This window comes from Patella vulgata, chromosome 1, assembly GCF_932274485.2.
Source record: "Patella vulgata chromosome 1, xgPatVulg1.2, whole genome shotgun sequence".
Taxonomy (NCBI): domain Eukaryota; kingdom Metazoa; phylum Mollusca; class Gastropoda; family Patellidae; genus Patella; species Patella vulgata.
In genome coordinates, this window is record NC_065879.2 from 5,575,878 (window position 1) to 5,592,654 (window position 16,777).

At 38.2% G+C, this 16,777-nt stretch overlaps 1 protein-coding gene across 1 annotated transcript in view; it reads left to right on the top strand.

Annotated features, from left to right (window-relative positions):
* The window catches only part of LOC126815022 (uncharacterized), a 35,481-nt gene extending 24,387 nt beyond the window's left edge, over positions 1 to 11,094 (top strand). The window contains exons 10-16 of the mRNA XM_050540544.2: positions 675 to 1,216; positions 2,147 to 2,259; positions 3,904 to 4,034; positions 5,211 to 5,296; positions 7,662 to 7,840; positions 8,785 to 8,918; positions 10,464 to 11,094. Of these exons, the coding sequence (XP_050396501.1) occupies positions 675 to 1,216; positions 2,147 to 2,259; positions 3,904 to 4,034; positions 5,211 to 5,296; positions 7,662 to 7,840; positions 8,785 to 8,918; positions 10,464 to 10,584 (1,306 nt within the window). The 3' untranslated portion in view covers positions 10,585 to 11,094. The remainder of the gene's footprint in view (positions 1 to 674; positions 1,217 to 2,146; positions 2,260 to 3,903; positions 4,035 to 5,210; positions 5,297 to 7,661; positions 7,841 to 8,784; positions 8,919 to 10,463) is intronic.
* Positions 11,095 to 16,777: the final 5,683 nt, after the last annotated feature.

Below are 16,777 nucleotides of genomic sequence, written 5' to 3' on the forward strand. Positions count from 1 at the left end.
GCCAATGTATACACGGATCCTCGGTTTTTCGTCTTATCCGAACGGCTAGACAGCTGTCCTTATCGGGACCTCGTTCTGCAGCACTGAAAAGGGGAAACCACGCCTGAAAATCCCCGTGAACTTTCTCGGCCAATGCATGGATCGAACACGCAAAATCCAGGCTAGCGAGCCAGCGTCTTACCCACTTAGCTACCGTGGCTCCCCTGGGTAAGGGTTATGCTAGATAATTACATAATATTAGGTTGGCATCCTTACAAAAACACACAAGACACACCTTGCTATGTTTCGTAATCGGACAGGTGCCATTTTTTCTTTCCTTTACTACAAAATGATAAGGGGGTGGTAGGTGGCCGAATGGTTAGCACGTGCGCGCTGTATCATAAGGTCTGTTATTGAGTCAACTTGTGTGGTTTCGAATCCCCGGTTGTACGTGACAAGGAGTAGGGTCGCCTGTCCAACCTCGTGGGTTTTCTCTGGGTCCTCCGGTTTCCTCTTACTGCTTAAGACCCCTATGCGCAATCGAAGTATTGAAATAAAAATTGAACCATATGTTAGTCCCGAAATGACATAATGACCTAGTTTGTGTCGAGTGGAGGTTACCCCCCGCCCTCTCTCTCTCTCTCCTCTCTCTCTCTCTCTCCCCAAAATGATAAATACCAACATTTTCATTGTAGGGTGGCCGCAAGACAATCCAGTCCTGAAAGTAATAGAAACCTCCGAGGGGAAACTGAACAACTGTATCAAAAAGCTCTGAGAGCTGAATGCAAAGCAGTATTCCTAGGTCTACTCACAAAGCTTAATAATAGAGGAGAAGCTGAACTTCTGGCAGAGTGTACAAATTCTCCGAACTATAAATCACGTATCGAAGACCATGTAAGTGACAATTACGTCGATCAAGAGCCAAGCTTCACGAAACCGTTCACGACGTATTCGGGTCATAAGTTTCTTCTGGAAGTGAAAGGGCAGTTAGAAATTGACGAAAAGATCCAACAGAGTCTTGAATTCCACCCTAAACGAACAAAAGAAAACAAAAAGTGCTTTGCCATAATACCCACAAATGAAGATTTTGAATGTCGTGGACAATTAGAGATTATAGACCTACAACCGCAAGAGAATAAGTATGGGCTTACGACAGGTGAGACCATTGATCGAATTCATTTGCACCTGAAACCTAGAGAAAATAAAAACGAAGATCACCGAAAAAAGAAGTATGAAGGTATGAATGAATGATTATCCCCTTAATAGCACTGTAATGTTGATATCGTTTACTAAGCAACAAATAACTGTTATAAATGAAAATATACGACGTTAACCCTTGTGCGGACACGTCGCACGAAAAACATTGTCTGAAGACCCCAGACGATATGAACAGTGACGGTATGAATTATAAGGTATTTTTGAAACAAACAAATCTAGAAAGAGAGACAGAGAGAGAGAGAGAGAGAAATGGGGTTTAACGTCCACTCGACACAAACTAGTTCATTTCGGGACTAACATATGGTTTTTAATTTTTATTTCAAAACTTCGCTTGCGCGTAGGGGTCTTTAGCAGTGGGAGGAAACCGGAGGACCCGGAGTAAACCCACGAGATTGGACAGGCGACCCTACTCCTTGTCACGTACAACCGGGGATTCGAAACCACGCCAGTCGACTCAATGACAGACTTTATGATACAGCGCGCGCACCATTCAGCCATCCAACCCCCCAATCTAGAAATAACTTAATTGTCATTTCCATGTAGAATCGTCTTTTAATGAGGTTGGTAGAGTGCCTAGAGTCCTAATAGTAGGACGTTAAACCTTGATAAAGACGAGACTATCGTCCATAGATATAGATCTGTATTTTAATCAGATTGGCTGACATTTAAATGAAATTGCTTTTTAATTATCAAAATTATAAATTATGACACACTGACACTATTTATGGAATAACAATTACTGGTTTATTAACATGCAACGTTTCGACGATGATACTCTCATCTTTATCAAGTAAATGATAATTGTTATTGTTATTTTTATATCATAAATAGTGTTAGTTTGTTACTGTTCAATTACTAAATGCTACTTAAAGAAGTTAAAATCTAATAATGCCTTTCTTTGGGACTGGTTGAATTATTGGTTCTGTTCAACTGTTACAAAACATTGCAGGTTTTCTTAGTGATCGGCTTATTAAACACATCACAAACAAACTAGAAAAGGAACAATTTGATAAACTACTGGTTGACATTCATAAATCTACGGCGATCACTGAACCACGTGAGGTATGTAAATTGGAATTAAAACTAGAGTCCGGATCACGGTGGCTAAGTGGGTAAGACACTGGCTCGCTAGTCTGGAGGTCGGGTGTTCGATCCCTGCATTGGCCGAGAAAGTTCATCCAGATTTTCCGGCGTGGTTCTCCCTTGTCAGTAATGCAAAACGGAGGGCCTGACAAGGACAGCTGTCTAGTCGTTCGGATGGAACGAAAAACCGAGGTCCCGTGTACACATTGGCGTGTACGTAAATGATCCCTTGACAGTTGGATATAAGAGTAGGCCGTTGTGCCGCTGTTCGGGCAAAATGTCCCTCATAGCACACTGTATAGCGTATGCCTATCTTCATTAGCCTAGTTCGAAGCAGAACAGTAGGACGTTAAACCCCATTTCATTTCATTTCATATCGAATCCAACCCATGTGTCCCAAATTGAGGTAAATCACTCCAGGAAATGATATAGCTAAATAGTCACGAATGATTAATTATAGACCTAAACCTGATGGGGTCTTGTATTTTCTTTTCTTTGTCCTTGTTATTAAGAGCTTCCAAAATCCACCGACTCAGTGCGAATACGTCATAACCAGAAACTGATCTGATTTGATTTGTAATTAATCACTATTATCCCTACAAACAACAGCAGATCAGATAACGAATATCCCTGCTAAAGAATGAGAGAGTGAAAGAGAGAGAGAGAGCGAGAGAGAGAGGGGGGTTTAACGTCCAATCGACACAAACTAGGTCATTTCGGGACTAACATATGGTTCAATTTTATTTTAATTATTCGCTTGCGTGTAGGGGTCTTTAGCAGTGGGAGGAAACCGGAGGACCCGGAGAAAACCCTACTCCTTGTCACGTACAACCGGAGAATCGAAACCACGCCAGTTGAATCAATGACAAGTGAGCAAGAGCCTTAATTCTATGGAAATTTAATGGGCCTTTTCTTTTAGCTCGGATGATAGCTTATTTGGCTTTTAACAAACATCAATACTACGTTGGCTAATAGGGAAAAATATTGAATGATAAATGTCGAGAGTTCATATGAAATATTGAGTCAGTTGGCCTTTAAACGAAAGTGGGTCCGTTTTAGTCCTGTGTTGAACTCTTCTTATTATTAACATTTTTGGAACCACGGTGGCTAAGTGGGTAAGACGCTAGCTCACTAGCCTGGAGGTTGCGTGTTCGATCCCTGCATTTCGATATGGTTTCCCCTTGTCAGTGGTGCAGGACGGAGAGCCTGACAAGGACAACTGTCTAGTCGTTCGGATGGGACGAAACACCGAGATCCTGCGTACACATTGGCTTGCAGGTAAAGCTCCCCTGGCAGTTGGAATTCGATATAAGAGTAGGCGAAGGACTGCTGCCCTGCAAAATTTCCTCATCATAGCACACTGTATCGCGTATGCCCGTCTTCATTAGCCCAGTCAGGGCCGAACAGTAGGACGTTAAACCCAATTTAATTTCATTTCATTAACTTTTTTTGCTATTCAAATTATTCTTGATTAGATAAAGTTACACCCATTTGATATAGATACATTTAAATGTCCAGAATTGAGTTAATGTAAAGTTGTAGGGACAGAGTTACCTCTGACTATATAAAATGTCCAATTATTTCAGTTGTTAATTATCACATTTATTTTTGTATATTTTATAGCAAGTATTAAGGGAATGGAGAGATATAGCTATAAACAGAGAAGATGGTGGCTTACCAGCATTGATTAAAGGGCTTGGCGATTTGGAACAAACGGAACTTGTGGGGGATATTTTAGAACAATTAAAGGATTGGTAAATTAAAACAATGTTTGAATAGATAATTTTACTGTGTATGTTCGTACGTTTATACAATGTTTGAATAGATAAGTTTACATTGCATGTTCGTACGTTTATACAATGTTTAAATAGATAATTTTTACTGTGTATGTTCGTACGTTTATACAATGTTTAAATAGATAATTGTACATTGTATGTTCGTACGTTTATACAATGCTTAAATAGATAATTTTACTGTGTATGTTCGTACGTTTATACACTGTTTAAATAGATAACTGTACTGTGTATGTTCGTACGTTTATACAATATCGTAGCAGTGGCGTGCAGATATCCGGTGATGGTTGGAGCCAACCTCTTGATATTTTGCTCCCTTGATTCAAGTATGTGTCATAGTACTGAGACATTTGAGAAAGGAGGGGGGGGGGTATATTTAAAAATAAACAAATAAACTTTTTATTAAAATTAAGTAGGGAAGCTGGTGTGCGATTATTTCAAATTTAAGCTTTTTTCATTCATCTCCAGGCCATCACGCCCGCACCCCTACTCTTTGCGAAAATGAAATGAAATTGAAATGGGGTTTAGCGTCATACTGGGCTAATGAAGACGAGCATACGTCATACAGTGTCTGGGCAGCGGCACTATGGCCTCCTCTTATATCGAATTCCAACTGCAAAGAAATCCCGATAAACTTTCTTGGCCAATGCAGGGATCGAACACGCGACCTCCAGGCTAGCGAGCCGACGTCTTACCCACCATAGCTCCCCACCCCACTCTCTGCACGCCAGTATATCGTAGAATTAGCGTTAGCGTATAACAAACCAAAACGACAGTATACGTGCTTAGAAAGAATATGCTTTCAATAAAGGGAGATTGGATGGTTGAATGGTTAGCACGTGCACGCTGTATTATAAAGTCTATCATTGAGTCAACTGGCGTGGTTTCGAATCCCCGGTTGTGCGTGACAAGGAGTAGGGTCGCCTTCCAACCTCGTAGGTTTTCTCCGGGTCCTCCGGTTTCCCCCCACTGCTAAAGACCCCTACGAAATAAAATTTAACCATATGTAGTCGCGAAATGACCTAGTTTGTGTCGAGTGGACGTTAAACCCTCTCTCTCACATAAAACCGTGAGGTGTGTTACAATTATATTAGATATTTGGCATGTTTTTATTTGTTGTTGTTGTTTTTTTTTCAGGAAGAAAGATTATATTAAAACAAGAGTACCGTTTACTATCTGGTTATCAGATATAGACCCAGATGGATTTTCTAAAATAAAACAAGGCGAGTATGAAATGCTTATTGTCTGTTTACCAGGGCCCGATTCCTAGAAAATTCTTAAGCACGTTCTTATGCTTAGATTTAAGTAGACTTTGCATTTAAGTAAACTTACCTTATTTTGTGTTCCCAAAAAATTCTTAAGAACGTTCCTGTGCTTAGATTTTAAGTAGACTTCATTGTAAGCACAAGAACGTTTTTATGCGTTCCAAGAAAAAACTTAAGCACAACTTCGTTCTTAAACATTGTAAATCTAAGCACAAGTCCCAAGCAAGGTATACGGCTTGCTTACCAACCTTAAGTCTGTTTCCACTTCAAAACGATGGCTGACCGTAGAGCTATTCGACGGCATTTCCGACACGTTTTTATACCAAAGAGACAATTACAAGACAGAGAAAATCCTTCTCCAGAAGAAATTATGAATACTATAGAAAATTTCGCTTCTAGGCCTAGCCTACCCTGAAACCATTTTATTTATTTGCCAATTAGTAAACAATAGGCTACAAACATACGGGCTACTTAAGATCAGGCGCTCTCACAATTATTCAGTTAGTTTGTATGTGTCTGCGTTTTTTTTTATCTTGTGGCACATTTTATATGTGTATAGGGGACATGTCAAATGCATCTAAATCAACCTAGGAATATATATTATGACGTCAATGAAGCAGATGACAAATTTATGACGTAATTCGCATACCAAAGTTGTTTTTGTGACGTTAAAGAGCATCTTAGTCTCAGTTTATGGTAAACTTTACCAGTCACAATGTGCTTAGGCTTATACTTGACTTGTGCTTACGTAAGAATGGTCTTGAGAATTTTCTAGGGACGGTATTTTTACAAGTTTCTTACGTAAGAAAAAGTGAAGCATGACTTTGTGCTTACTTTAAGAATTTTCTAGGAACCGGGCCCAGGGATATCGAGTTTTCCGCCGCGGTTTCCCCATTGTCAGTTGTGCATAAAGGAGACTTTGGCAAGGACCAACGTCTAGAAAACCCGAGGTTCGTCAATGCGTTCACGTAAGACTTCACTGATAATTCGAATTTCGAAACAAGAATCGTCCGCGTAACAATAGCAACCATATTGCGAACAGCATGGTATTTACCCATCTTCATTGTCCGTGTTTGTGAAGAAAAGCAGAACGTTAAAGCCAGTTCCATGTCATTTGATCTACAGTTTACTGACTGAATCACACAGAAGGGCGTCATCAAAGTCTTAAGTAACGAAAATACCTCTTATATTTTTGGGGTTTATACGAATGCTAAACAGAATGGGTCTATGTACACATCCTTGCCTTACCACAGACTCGCATTTTGACATAAATGAGGAAACAGAACTGTACATGAATAAAAAGGCATTAAACCCGATTTTGAGCAAATCATATAACAGCAATATGTTATTTGAGAAAATGGTATTGGCAGGTGTATAACACATCTAGTAATTAAGTTAGTAAGTTAGACATCACGTCAATATTATTAGATAATATTATATGATTGTCCTTTAAAGCGATAATTTCATATTTTCTAAGAAAGTCAAAACATAATTATTATTATGTCTTTTGCTCAATAGGTTGTCAACTCACTATTATACGATCATAGGTATTATTCTCCCACTTAAAAATCCTTTGACCCCGGAAATAATACCACAATTACCTCCCTTGTTTTTCTATTCTCCACCCCCCCCCCCATGGAATAGCTATCCTCAAACGTTTGAATTTGAAGTTGAAAATGATATTTTTGCCAATTTCTTAACTGGCAATAGTGAATTATAGGATTAATAGGATTATTCTTTAACAATGTATGACTCTTTATAGATACCATCTATTTTAAGGCTTTATTTTAATAAATTTTAAAAATATAACTTAAAAATATGAAATTGCAACTTTAAATAAAGGCTACTAATTAATGTGAATGGCTGTTAAATACTAATAAGAATGTTGATAACACCTTGACTATTATAAATGATCTCAGGTAGAAGACAGAATCAGGGCACGTGACAATGAAAGCAGACGTGAATTAGGACGATGACCGCAATGACTACAATATGTTATGATACGTTATGTTCCTGTGTGCTGTAATGGTTGTTAGCCTTTTAATGCTTGTTCCTACATTGTCCCAAATTCGCAGTCTTCGGTAACATTAGATCCTTCCAGATATGTTAACAAAAGTTCATGCATTTCCGATACATTTTGAGCGCTGTGTGAAAAAAAAACTAAAAATATCAATCAAAACAAAAAAAAAAAAAAAAAAAAAAAAAGGCTAAACAAACCACAAACCTGTGTCCCATTTATCCAGAGCTGGTCAGATGTAAGCATCCATAAATAGACAACTTGACTGTTGAGAATATTGAAACTAACTGTTATGTTGTAATACAGGTACAAAGAAACCGATGTCGGATGAGTTCTTGAGATCTCTAGCAGTAGAGATTTGTAAGAGTGACGAAGATACAAGTGAATTATTTCAAAACTTGAAGATGGAAGAAAATCAGATATTAAACATCACAGAAAATAGACTTTACGCAGGGAAGAAGAAAATCAAAGTTCAAATATACTTGGTAAGATAAATCTTCTGTCTATCTTTAAATAACGTTGATATGTATTACATGTCTTGAGAGAGAGAGAGAGAGAGAGAGAGAGAGAGAGAGAGAGAGAGAGAGAGAGGGGGGTGTTAACGTCCACTCGACACAAACTAGGTCATTTCGAGACTAACATATGGTTTAATTTTATTTCAATAATTGGCTTGCACGGTAGGGGGTCTTTAGCAGTGGGGGGAAGCCGGAGGACCCGGAAAAAACCCACGAGGTTGGACAGGCAACCCTACTAGTTGACTTAATACAGCGCGGACGTGCTTACCATTCGGCCATCCAATCCCCATGTCTATTCTGTAGAGAATATCGAACTGGTAGTTAATTTTAGTTCATGGAACTGGATATAAAATTGATGCGATAATTTGAGGATCTGGGGAGGGGGGGGGGAGAAACATTGTAGATATTGGTAACCGATTCCAAATTAACCGGTTTGGCCATAGAATGTTAGTCAGAAACTTTGGCATTTGCAAATCCTAACAGTTTATGGACAAAAAATTTGACAGAGTAAATCTCGAATTTTGTTAGCTAATGTCCGCAGGGGCGCCAGAACGGCGTGAGGGCCAAGGTACCAATTCCGAGAACGCTGTTTAGAGCGCCTCTAGCATTCCAAATTCCAACATAAAACCCTTTAAAATACATGATAATGAAAGACACAAAAGCCTGATTATTCACAATTTTCGTATCATGAGCAAATCATCTAGTAAAAAGGTTGAAAATTTCATCATTAGGGCATGGTTATATGTATACCCCAGAAAAAGGGCAGGGTACCATTTGTATACCCAGGTACCCGGGTTCCGGCGCCCCTGAATGTCCGTATTATAATATATATTTAATTAAAAAAAATATAACTTCTAGGCAAAATAAAATTGTCATTTATTCACATTGTCATCAACATTTATTTATTTCTCCAGCTATTAAAATTGTTCCGAGACTTGAATTATTCTAGACAGTCGGAAAGCTTTCAAAACCTCCATAAAGAACTATACGAGTTGCGACACAAGTTCCCGAAAGCAGATGAACGTTGCTTGGGGATGGCCGAAGACTGGTTAGTGTGCTTTTAATATAATCGTTTTGCTTTTAGGTACGCGATAAATAATTAAAAGGGGACATCTCACTGTGCCCCCTACTAAATGTGATATGGCGTCAGTATATTCAATTGCACTTTCTACTCCATTTAACAGTTTGATTTTTAGATCATTAATAGATTCTTCTACTCTTTTATATTTTCGTCTTTTAGGGGGCAATCGTCCCCGTTATCCATCCAATTGAACTATTGTATTTTCAGTAAAAGTCTGCTGGTGCTATGGGGTTTCGTATTTTTTACTCTGTACTTATACCCCAAATTAACTAAATTTTGACCTCCTTGAGAATTAGGAATAAACCCTATGCGAACTTGAGCCATTTTAAAAGATATAATGTAATTGGGGGTGACAACTATCCTTATATAATGATAGTGAGTTTCTAATCATATATTTGATTGATTTATGAGTACTGTCTGAATGAAAGGTAGGTGAATAATATTTAAGATACTCGTTAACCGATGACACGTGAATTTAACATATATATTTTAATCATTAAAATAATTAAATTTTAACTAGGTGAACAGTACTAATAAGGATACAGTCTATAATCCTTTGTTTACTTAAATTTTCACACCACTACCCTATAACACCAGTTGATTGGGGGGCACAGTGAGATTAAATCAATTAAAAACCAGTTGTATATAAGTATATATATAAGTGTATATATAATTATTATACTCCCTGGCTTTATGTGTGAAATGAAATGAAATGGGGTTTAAGGTCCTACTGTTCTGCTTCTATACTGGGCTAATGAAGACAGGCATACGCCATACAGTGTGCTATAAGACAAATTTTGCCCAGGCAGCGGCACTATCGCCTACTCTTATATCGAATTCCAACTGCCAAGGGATCTTTTATGTGTATTCCAATGTATCTATCTACCGTAAACATATAGAGGTCCCTGTGTATTATCAACTTCAAACACAGTAGTGTATGTGCGTGAACGCATACTCAAGTATAATCCCTATATTAGGACAGGGGGATCACGGTGGCTAAGTGGGTAAGACGCTGGCTCGCTAGCCTGGAGGTGGGGTGTTCGATCCCTGCATTGGCCGAGAAAGTTCATCCAGATTTTCCGGCGTGGTTCTCCCTTGTCAGTGATGCAGGACAGAGGACCTGACAAGAAGGGCAGCTGTCTAGTCGTTCAGATGGGACGAAAAACCGAGGTCCCGTGTACACATTGGCGTGCACGTAAAAGATCCCTTGGCAGTTCAAATTCGATATAAGAGTAGGCCATAGTGCAAAATTGCCCTCATAGCACACTGTATGGCGTATCCCTGTCTTCTTTAGCCCATTCCGGAGCAAAACAGTAGGACGTTAAACCCCCATTTCATTTCATTTATATTAGGTCAGTTGGCATATTGCGATATTTAGTCGGCTTTCGTGATTCGCAGCAGAGAACTGGCGATTTTTGATCGCAATCAGACAGTTTCATGTCATAAATTTCACTGAAAACAAACATTGCAGTAGTTTTTTTAAATATAAACAATTTATTCTTTTTATTTCAGGATCCAATCTAACAATAATTATTCTGATTTGAGAGATACCTTGAAACCGTATATTGAGGCACATCGAAGTAAAGAACGCGACTATAATGGATTAGAGAGGATTATACCAACACCTGAATAATATTAGATGTATAACAAATTGAACTGGGGGGATACTGGCTTCAATCTAATTTAAATCTAAAAGTAAACATAGGCCCTAGTGTTTATTGGCTTATCGCCTGTCCAACCTCGTGGGTTTTCTGTGGATCCCCCGCCCCCCCCCCCCCCACTGCTAAAGACCATTACGCGCAAGTGAATTATTGAAATAAAATTAAACCATATGTTAGTCCCGAAATAACCTAGTTTGTGTCGAGTGAACATTAAACCCATTTCTACCCCTCTTATTGGCTTTATTTTTGAAACATAAATTAGGACACAAGTGCTACACATCTTCTGGTTCTTGCTGTACTTCGTCTCCTTGGTGGTGACGTCAATTCATGTGAGATCGACATATATCTTAACATGCGCATTTCTTTCACAAGTGTATATCGATTGACCGACTTCTATGTTTAATATGGCGTTGCAATTTTAAGATGGTGGCAATGACGTCATGGTTGTAATCTTTATTTCGGCTTGTATTATTTATATAAAAATTGCATACATAAATAAATGATTTTTTTTTATATATAAACATGATATTGTACGTGTAAATTCAAAACATTTTCATTGAATATGCATGCAGGGGCGGATCCAGGAATGTTTGCAGGAGGGGGTTTGCCAGGTTCCTGAGACAATGTATTTACCCCCCCCCCTCTCGCGCATGGTCTCTATCGTCATTTTGTTGTACATACGTACACATTGAGCTTTTTAAACAGAGAAATTCAACACCTCGTTTGACGTCAATTTTTATTATGAATTAATACAATGACATTGTGATTCAATTTCATGGATGCAAAGCATTAATTGTGATATCACATAATGTCTATATCATTATCTCGTGCATTGAGTGCCCATTCTGTCCCACATCTGACGATAAAGGATAAAGCACACGGCCCGAGAAACTTTTCTCCTAAAAAGTTAGTGTTGATTTACAAAAAAAAATCATGTAGCTGAGCAGGGGGGGGGGGGCTGGATCCGCTCCTGTTTTGTACAGCTAAAAATTGACATACATTGGCATACCGTGGGGGCTAAAAAAGAGACAGACAGGTAAACTAAATGAGGGGAAGCAACTCTAGTTTAATTCCATACAGTAGTTGTCTCAATATATATGCAGGATAAAATATTTACAGTAGGTGCTCAACAATGCATGAACACAACATTGGCAAATTGGATAATTCATAACAAACGCGTTGATAATTCATAACAAACAACGAATTATAACTATAGCACAATTTCGATCCGTTTCTTTATAGGGTACGTTCAGTAATGCACAGTAATCCACATTAACCTATCCAATCAAATCTGGTTATACAGAAAATTAAGCAATATCTTTTGAAAGGCTTTAATTGTCGAGACATAATATTGGCTGTCTATAATTGCAGGCTTTGAAATATATCTTTAGTTTTAATAAGAATGCGATCCGAAAGGCGCGACAATTTTCTGGTTTAATTGGGAGGTTAAGGTCCACATAGAAATATATAGGCCAATAGCTCAATTCAATACAAACTTCACCAACTGGGCCAATAGCGATGGGCATGCGCCATACAGTGTAGTTGCGCCATGAGGGAAATTGGCCCCGGACAGAGTCACTATGGGCTACTCACATCGAATTTCAACTGTCAAAGGTTCATTTACGTACATGCCAATGTGTACACGGGACCTCGGGTTTTCGTTCCATCCGAACGACTAGACACCCGATACCACTATAGAGTTCACATAGCTAACAAATTTTCGCACGTTTGTATAACTACTCTTTCTACCCCCGTCAGACCGAGGTGGCGTCCTTACTTCGCTGCTAAGGCGACGGAAAATGGTTTTACAGCGCGTTAAGATCGCCATAAGCGTGCTGGAAACGCCAGCTATCGTGCTGTGGTCACCATGGTCGCCAATGGTCGCCGATCTGAGAACACGACTTTCTTCAAGTTTTTAAATTTTTGGGACATTTTCGCGCGTTATGTTCACGTTTGCCGGCGACCTTGTGCATTTTTAGAATCATGACAGATCTGTCTATCTGACGTCTTTTAATATTAATAAAATATTTTACAGTTATTTTTACTTTGTATATGTAATGCCAATCAGCCGCCTATGTCATCAGCTATAAAATCATTGCCACTGAACTGTCCTGCTATAGGAAACCAAACCAACATAACTTCATAATAACAGCAACCACTTTTATAAGGAATGTAATGAAGCTATTCATTTTTATTTGGAATGTAATGAAGCTATTTATTTGTATTTGGTACAATATTTAAAGTAGGCAAGTCTCTAACTCAATATCATCCAAAGTTTTACACGTTGAAAACACGAATTATTTGTCAATTCAAATCAACATTGATGTTGTGATCTTACCGGGAAAAGGTAGGCTTCTGATATCCAATATTTAAAACAAAATAAACATTTAAGGCGTCACCGTTTGACAGGAGTTGTGGAATATGTCTAGCCTCGTTCTTTCTGGTCACTTGTTACAAATGACGCTGAAACGCACTATGGTACACGATTCGTGACGCCTTAACTTATCTGGAGAGCATGCGCAATAGACTGGAATAACCAGACGCTAGAAAATTTCCATTCGGTTGAGACTCATGCCGTATTTCGCTGGATATAACGGATTTGAAATTAGATTCAAAACGGAAACAATTGAATGTAAATCAGTTCACATACAATCAGATTACATTATTATATACGTTGCGACCCATTTGGGTCAATTTCTAGGTCCCAAATATTAGGGACTTAGCTAATTTAAGCTTGTTAGCAATTTGTCCGACATGGAAGAGCGTCCTGGGGAGAAAACTCCATTTTACAACTTACTTTTCAAAATATGTTTGCGTCCCTTGAGACGGAAAGAGTACATTTACTAACTATATGTACACAATCCATTTATTTTCTACTCCTGGACGGCTTCATGGTTAATTATTCTTTAAACCATGTGTTTGTCAAGATTGGTTTGTCCATAATGTCTCAAAAACTACAATCACAATATTTCAGAATTGTTTTAGTCCCAACCAAGTGTATTGAATTATCTTTTAAACAATGTGTTTGTCAAAACATCTTCAGATTGGTTTGTCCATGATGTCTAAAAACAGAAGTCACAAAATTTCAGAATTGTTTTAGCCCCAAACACGTGTATTAAATATATTTATGCTACATTTTTGTACAAAATAACAGTAATCCTCGTTCTTGTTATTTATCTTCGTCATACCTGGGAACAGTGGCGGACTGGGTCTGAAAATATTGGTTGCCAGGAGACAATTTTGGGCCCATCCGCCAATACAATTCTATCATTTAATTTTGAAAGTGAATAAATTAAACTTTCAAAAAATATATAAGTGGAAACAAAAAGATGTAATTAGAATTTATATATTTTTTGATAATTTATATTTTAAATATATTGTCTAATGTCTAAGGGGGCCCACTTCCTCTTGGGTCGACTTGCCATTGGGCAAGCTGACAACCTGACCAGTCCGCCACTGGCTGGGAATAAGTTAGGGGAAATCCCCTCCATATAATTTATCGTCGTCATCTGTAGCTGGGAATTGAGAATAAGTTACGGGAAATCCCCTTCTTGTAATTTATTGTCGTCATCTGTAGCTGGGAATAGGTTACAGTAAATTCCCTCCTCGTAATTTTGAAGGTGAATATAATCTGTTTGTTCTTCTAGCAGTATTTCTAATATTTTACAGATCTCTTTAAAACTTGGTCTTTGGCTTGAGTTATCTCCCCAGCACTGTTTGATCAATTTTTGTCTGCAAAATTAAACATACTTTATGCAAGATCTTACCCTGTCTTTCTTTAGCCTAAAATGTTATATAAACTATTAATAATATATTTATTAACAATACAAGACCATAATCAACTCTCGATGGCATCGGATACTCGAGATTTTAACTAGATTAGAACGGTTCGCCATTTAAAAAATTAATTTAGAACTGGGAAAGCGAGGCTAAGTCTCGAATATACCAGTGCCCTGGTTACCGCAATGTACAAATCTTGTCGAAACTACAAAAAATAATCACTTTCCTCAGAATGAAGTAATTTGAATGGCATTTTCAATATTTTCATTTTACCGTATCTATTTTTGAGCTATTATAGCACGAATGGTCAGCTCTTTATCTAAATCTTACATAATGTCATGTTTATAATACCTCAAACATTTGATGGTGGTGTGAACGTTTTAAAGCAACGATGCGTCATTTGCATATGTCGCTAAAAGGTCAAATTTATCAGGGCTTAATCCACGCTAATATATACTAGATTGACTATTTTTGTTTTTATTAAGAAAACAAAATCAAAATACCAACGCCTAGATAACCTCCCGACGTGGAATCAATAGAATTCAAAACAGGCTTATCATTTCTGCTCGCCTAAAACAAAAAGGCGAGCAGCATGGATCTAAGGAATTTCAATTCATCACATCTTTGAAAACAATGAACCGAACTGAACCATTATTGTACCGATCATTCCTATTAAAGATTCGTGTTTCACAATATTGTAGTTTGCAACGGATTGCTATTGCGCTCTAATGACGCTATGAGACTTCAGGTAAAGAACGCATACCGTGCCTAGTAAAAATTCCCTTTTTAATGTAGGACTTGGCATTTACATTATTTTACCTCGGTAAGCCATCTTAATATTCAACGCAATAGATTAAAAACATCTGTTAATATTAGGGAACTAACATTAGTTTAGAACAGAAAAGTATACCCTAAAGCAGCGATTCTCAACCAGTGTGCCTTGAAATTTTGAACGGCACACTAAGAAAATGCCAAAAACCACGTGATCCCAATTGAATATCCATTGGTGTTCATAGCTGGGTTTTTCTTTATTTTATTTAGTCTGAGTCTTTCTATGTGTCTATTATTAGTCTCTGTCTACAGTTGTATGCCGTCTGACTTAATACCATGTTTTTATTTTGCAAAATTCAAATATTTTTCATATATATATTTAGCCAGGTGTGCCGCTATTTTTTTCATGTCCTGCAGTGTGTGCCTTTGGCAAAAAAGGTTGAGAACCATTGCCCTAAAGTATACCTTAAGTCGGTGCAGTGGCGAACCTAATATAAACAAACTTTTGATAGCTGGTCATCTGACGAGCACCAGAATGTATATGCGATCATATAATTAGTTTAGTGTCGCAACAAACAAACTTTAAAAATACACCAAATACATACAGGTCATCGCTACAAAACTCTGGACAGTCCATCTTCTTTCCTTCTGATACAGCAGAAATAACTTGTCTAGCAGAGAGGCCAGCATATGGACTCGCACCTATAGCAATAAATATAAAGATAAGACCAATAGTTTAAAATGAAATGCAATGATATGAAATGGGGTTTAACGTCCTACGCCGAACTGGGCTAATGAAGACGGGCATACGCCATACAATGTGCTATGGGGGAAATTTTGCCCGGACAACGGCACAAAGGCCTACTCTTATATCGAATTCCATCTGTCAAGGGATCTTTTACGTGTAAGCCAGTGTGTACACGGGACCTCGTTTTTTCGTCCCATCCGAACAACTAGACAGCTGTTCTTGTCAGCCCCCACCCCATCCTGCATCACTGACAAATGGAAACCACGCCGGAAAATCTGGATGATCTTTCTCGGAAATGCAGGGATCGAACACGCGACCTCCAAGCTAGCGTTTGACCCACTTAGCCACCGTGACCCAAACCAGTTAAAATTTGGATTTTAACTTTAGTTAAAATTTTGTGAAACAGGGCCCAGATAACCTACCTAATGTTACAATTTCCCAGAGTAAAACACCAAACGACCAGACATCAGATTTAGATGTATACAGACCATCAGTCAATGATTCAGGAGCCATCCATCGTATTGGTAATACACCCTGAAAATAAAAAAATATCATATATCGCAGAAACCCTGGTGGTTACGGAAGCCTAGGGTAATAAGCAAAAAGCTGTGTTTGAATTGGTAATGGGCTGGTTTACGTGTGCCCATGTGCCCAGAGTAATACGTTGTGTCTATTGGTAGTGGGGTTATCCCTAGCTACATTATGAGTTTGTATTGGTATTGGACCGGTTTAGGTGTGCACAGAGTAAAACACTGTCCTAAACTGCATTCTTTGTCTGTATAGGTAGTGGGGTGGTTTTGTAATGTGATGGTTACGGATGTTGTCCTAAGAATTACCTGGGTTATTAGATTTGACGAGATATTAAT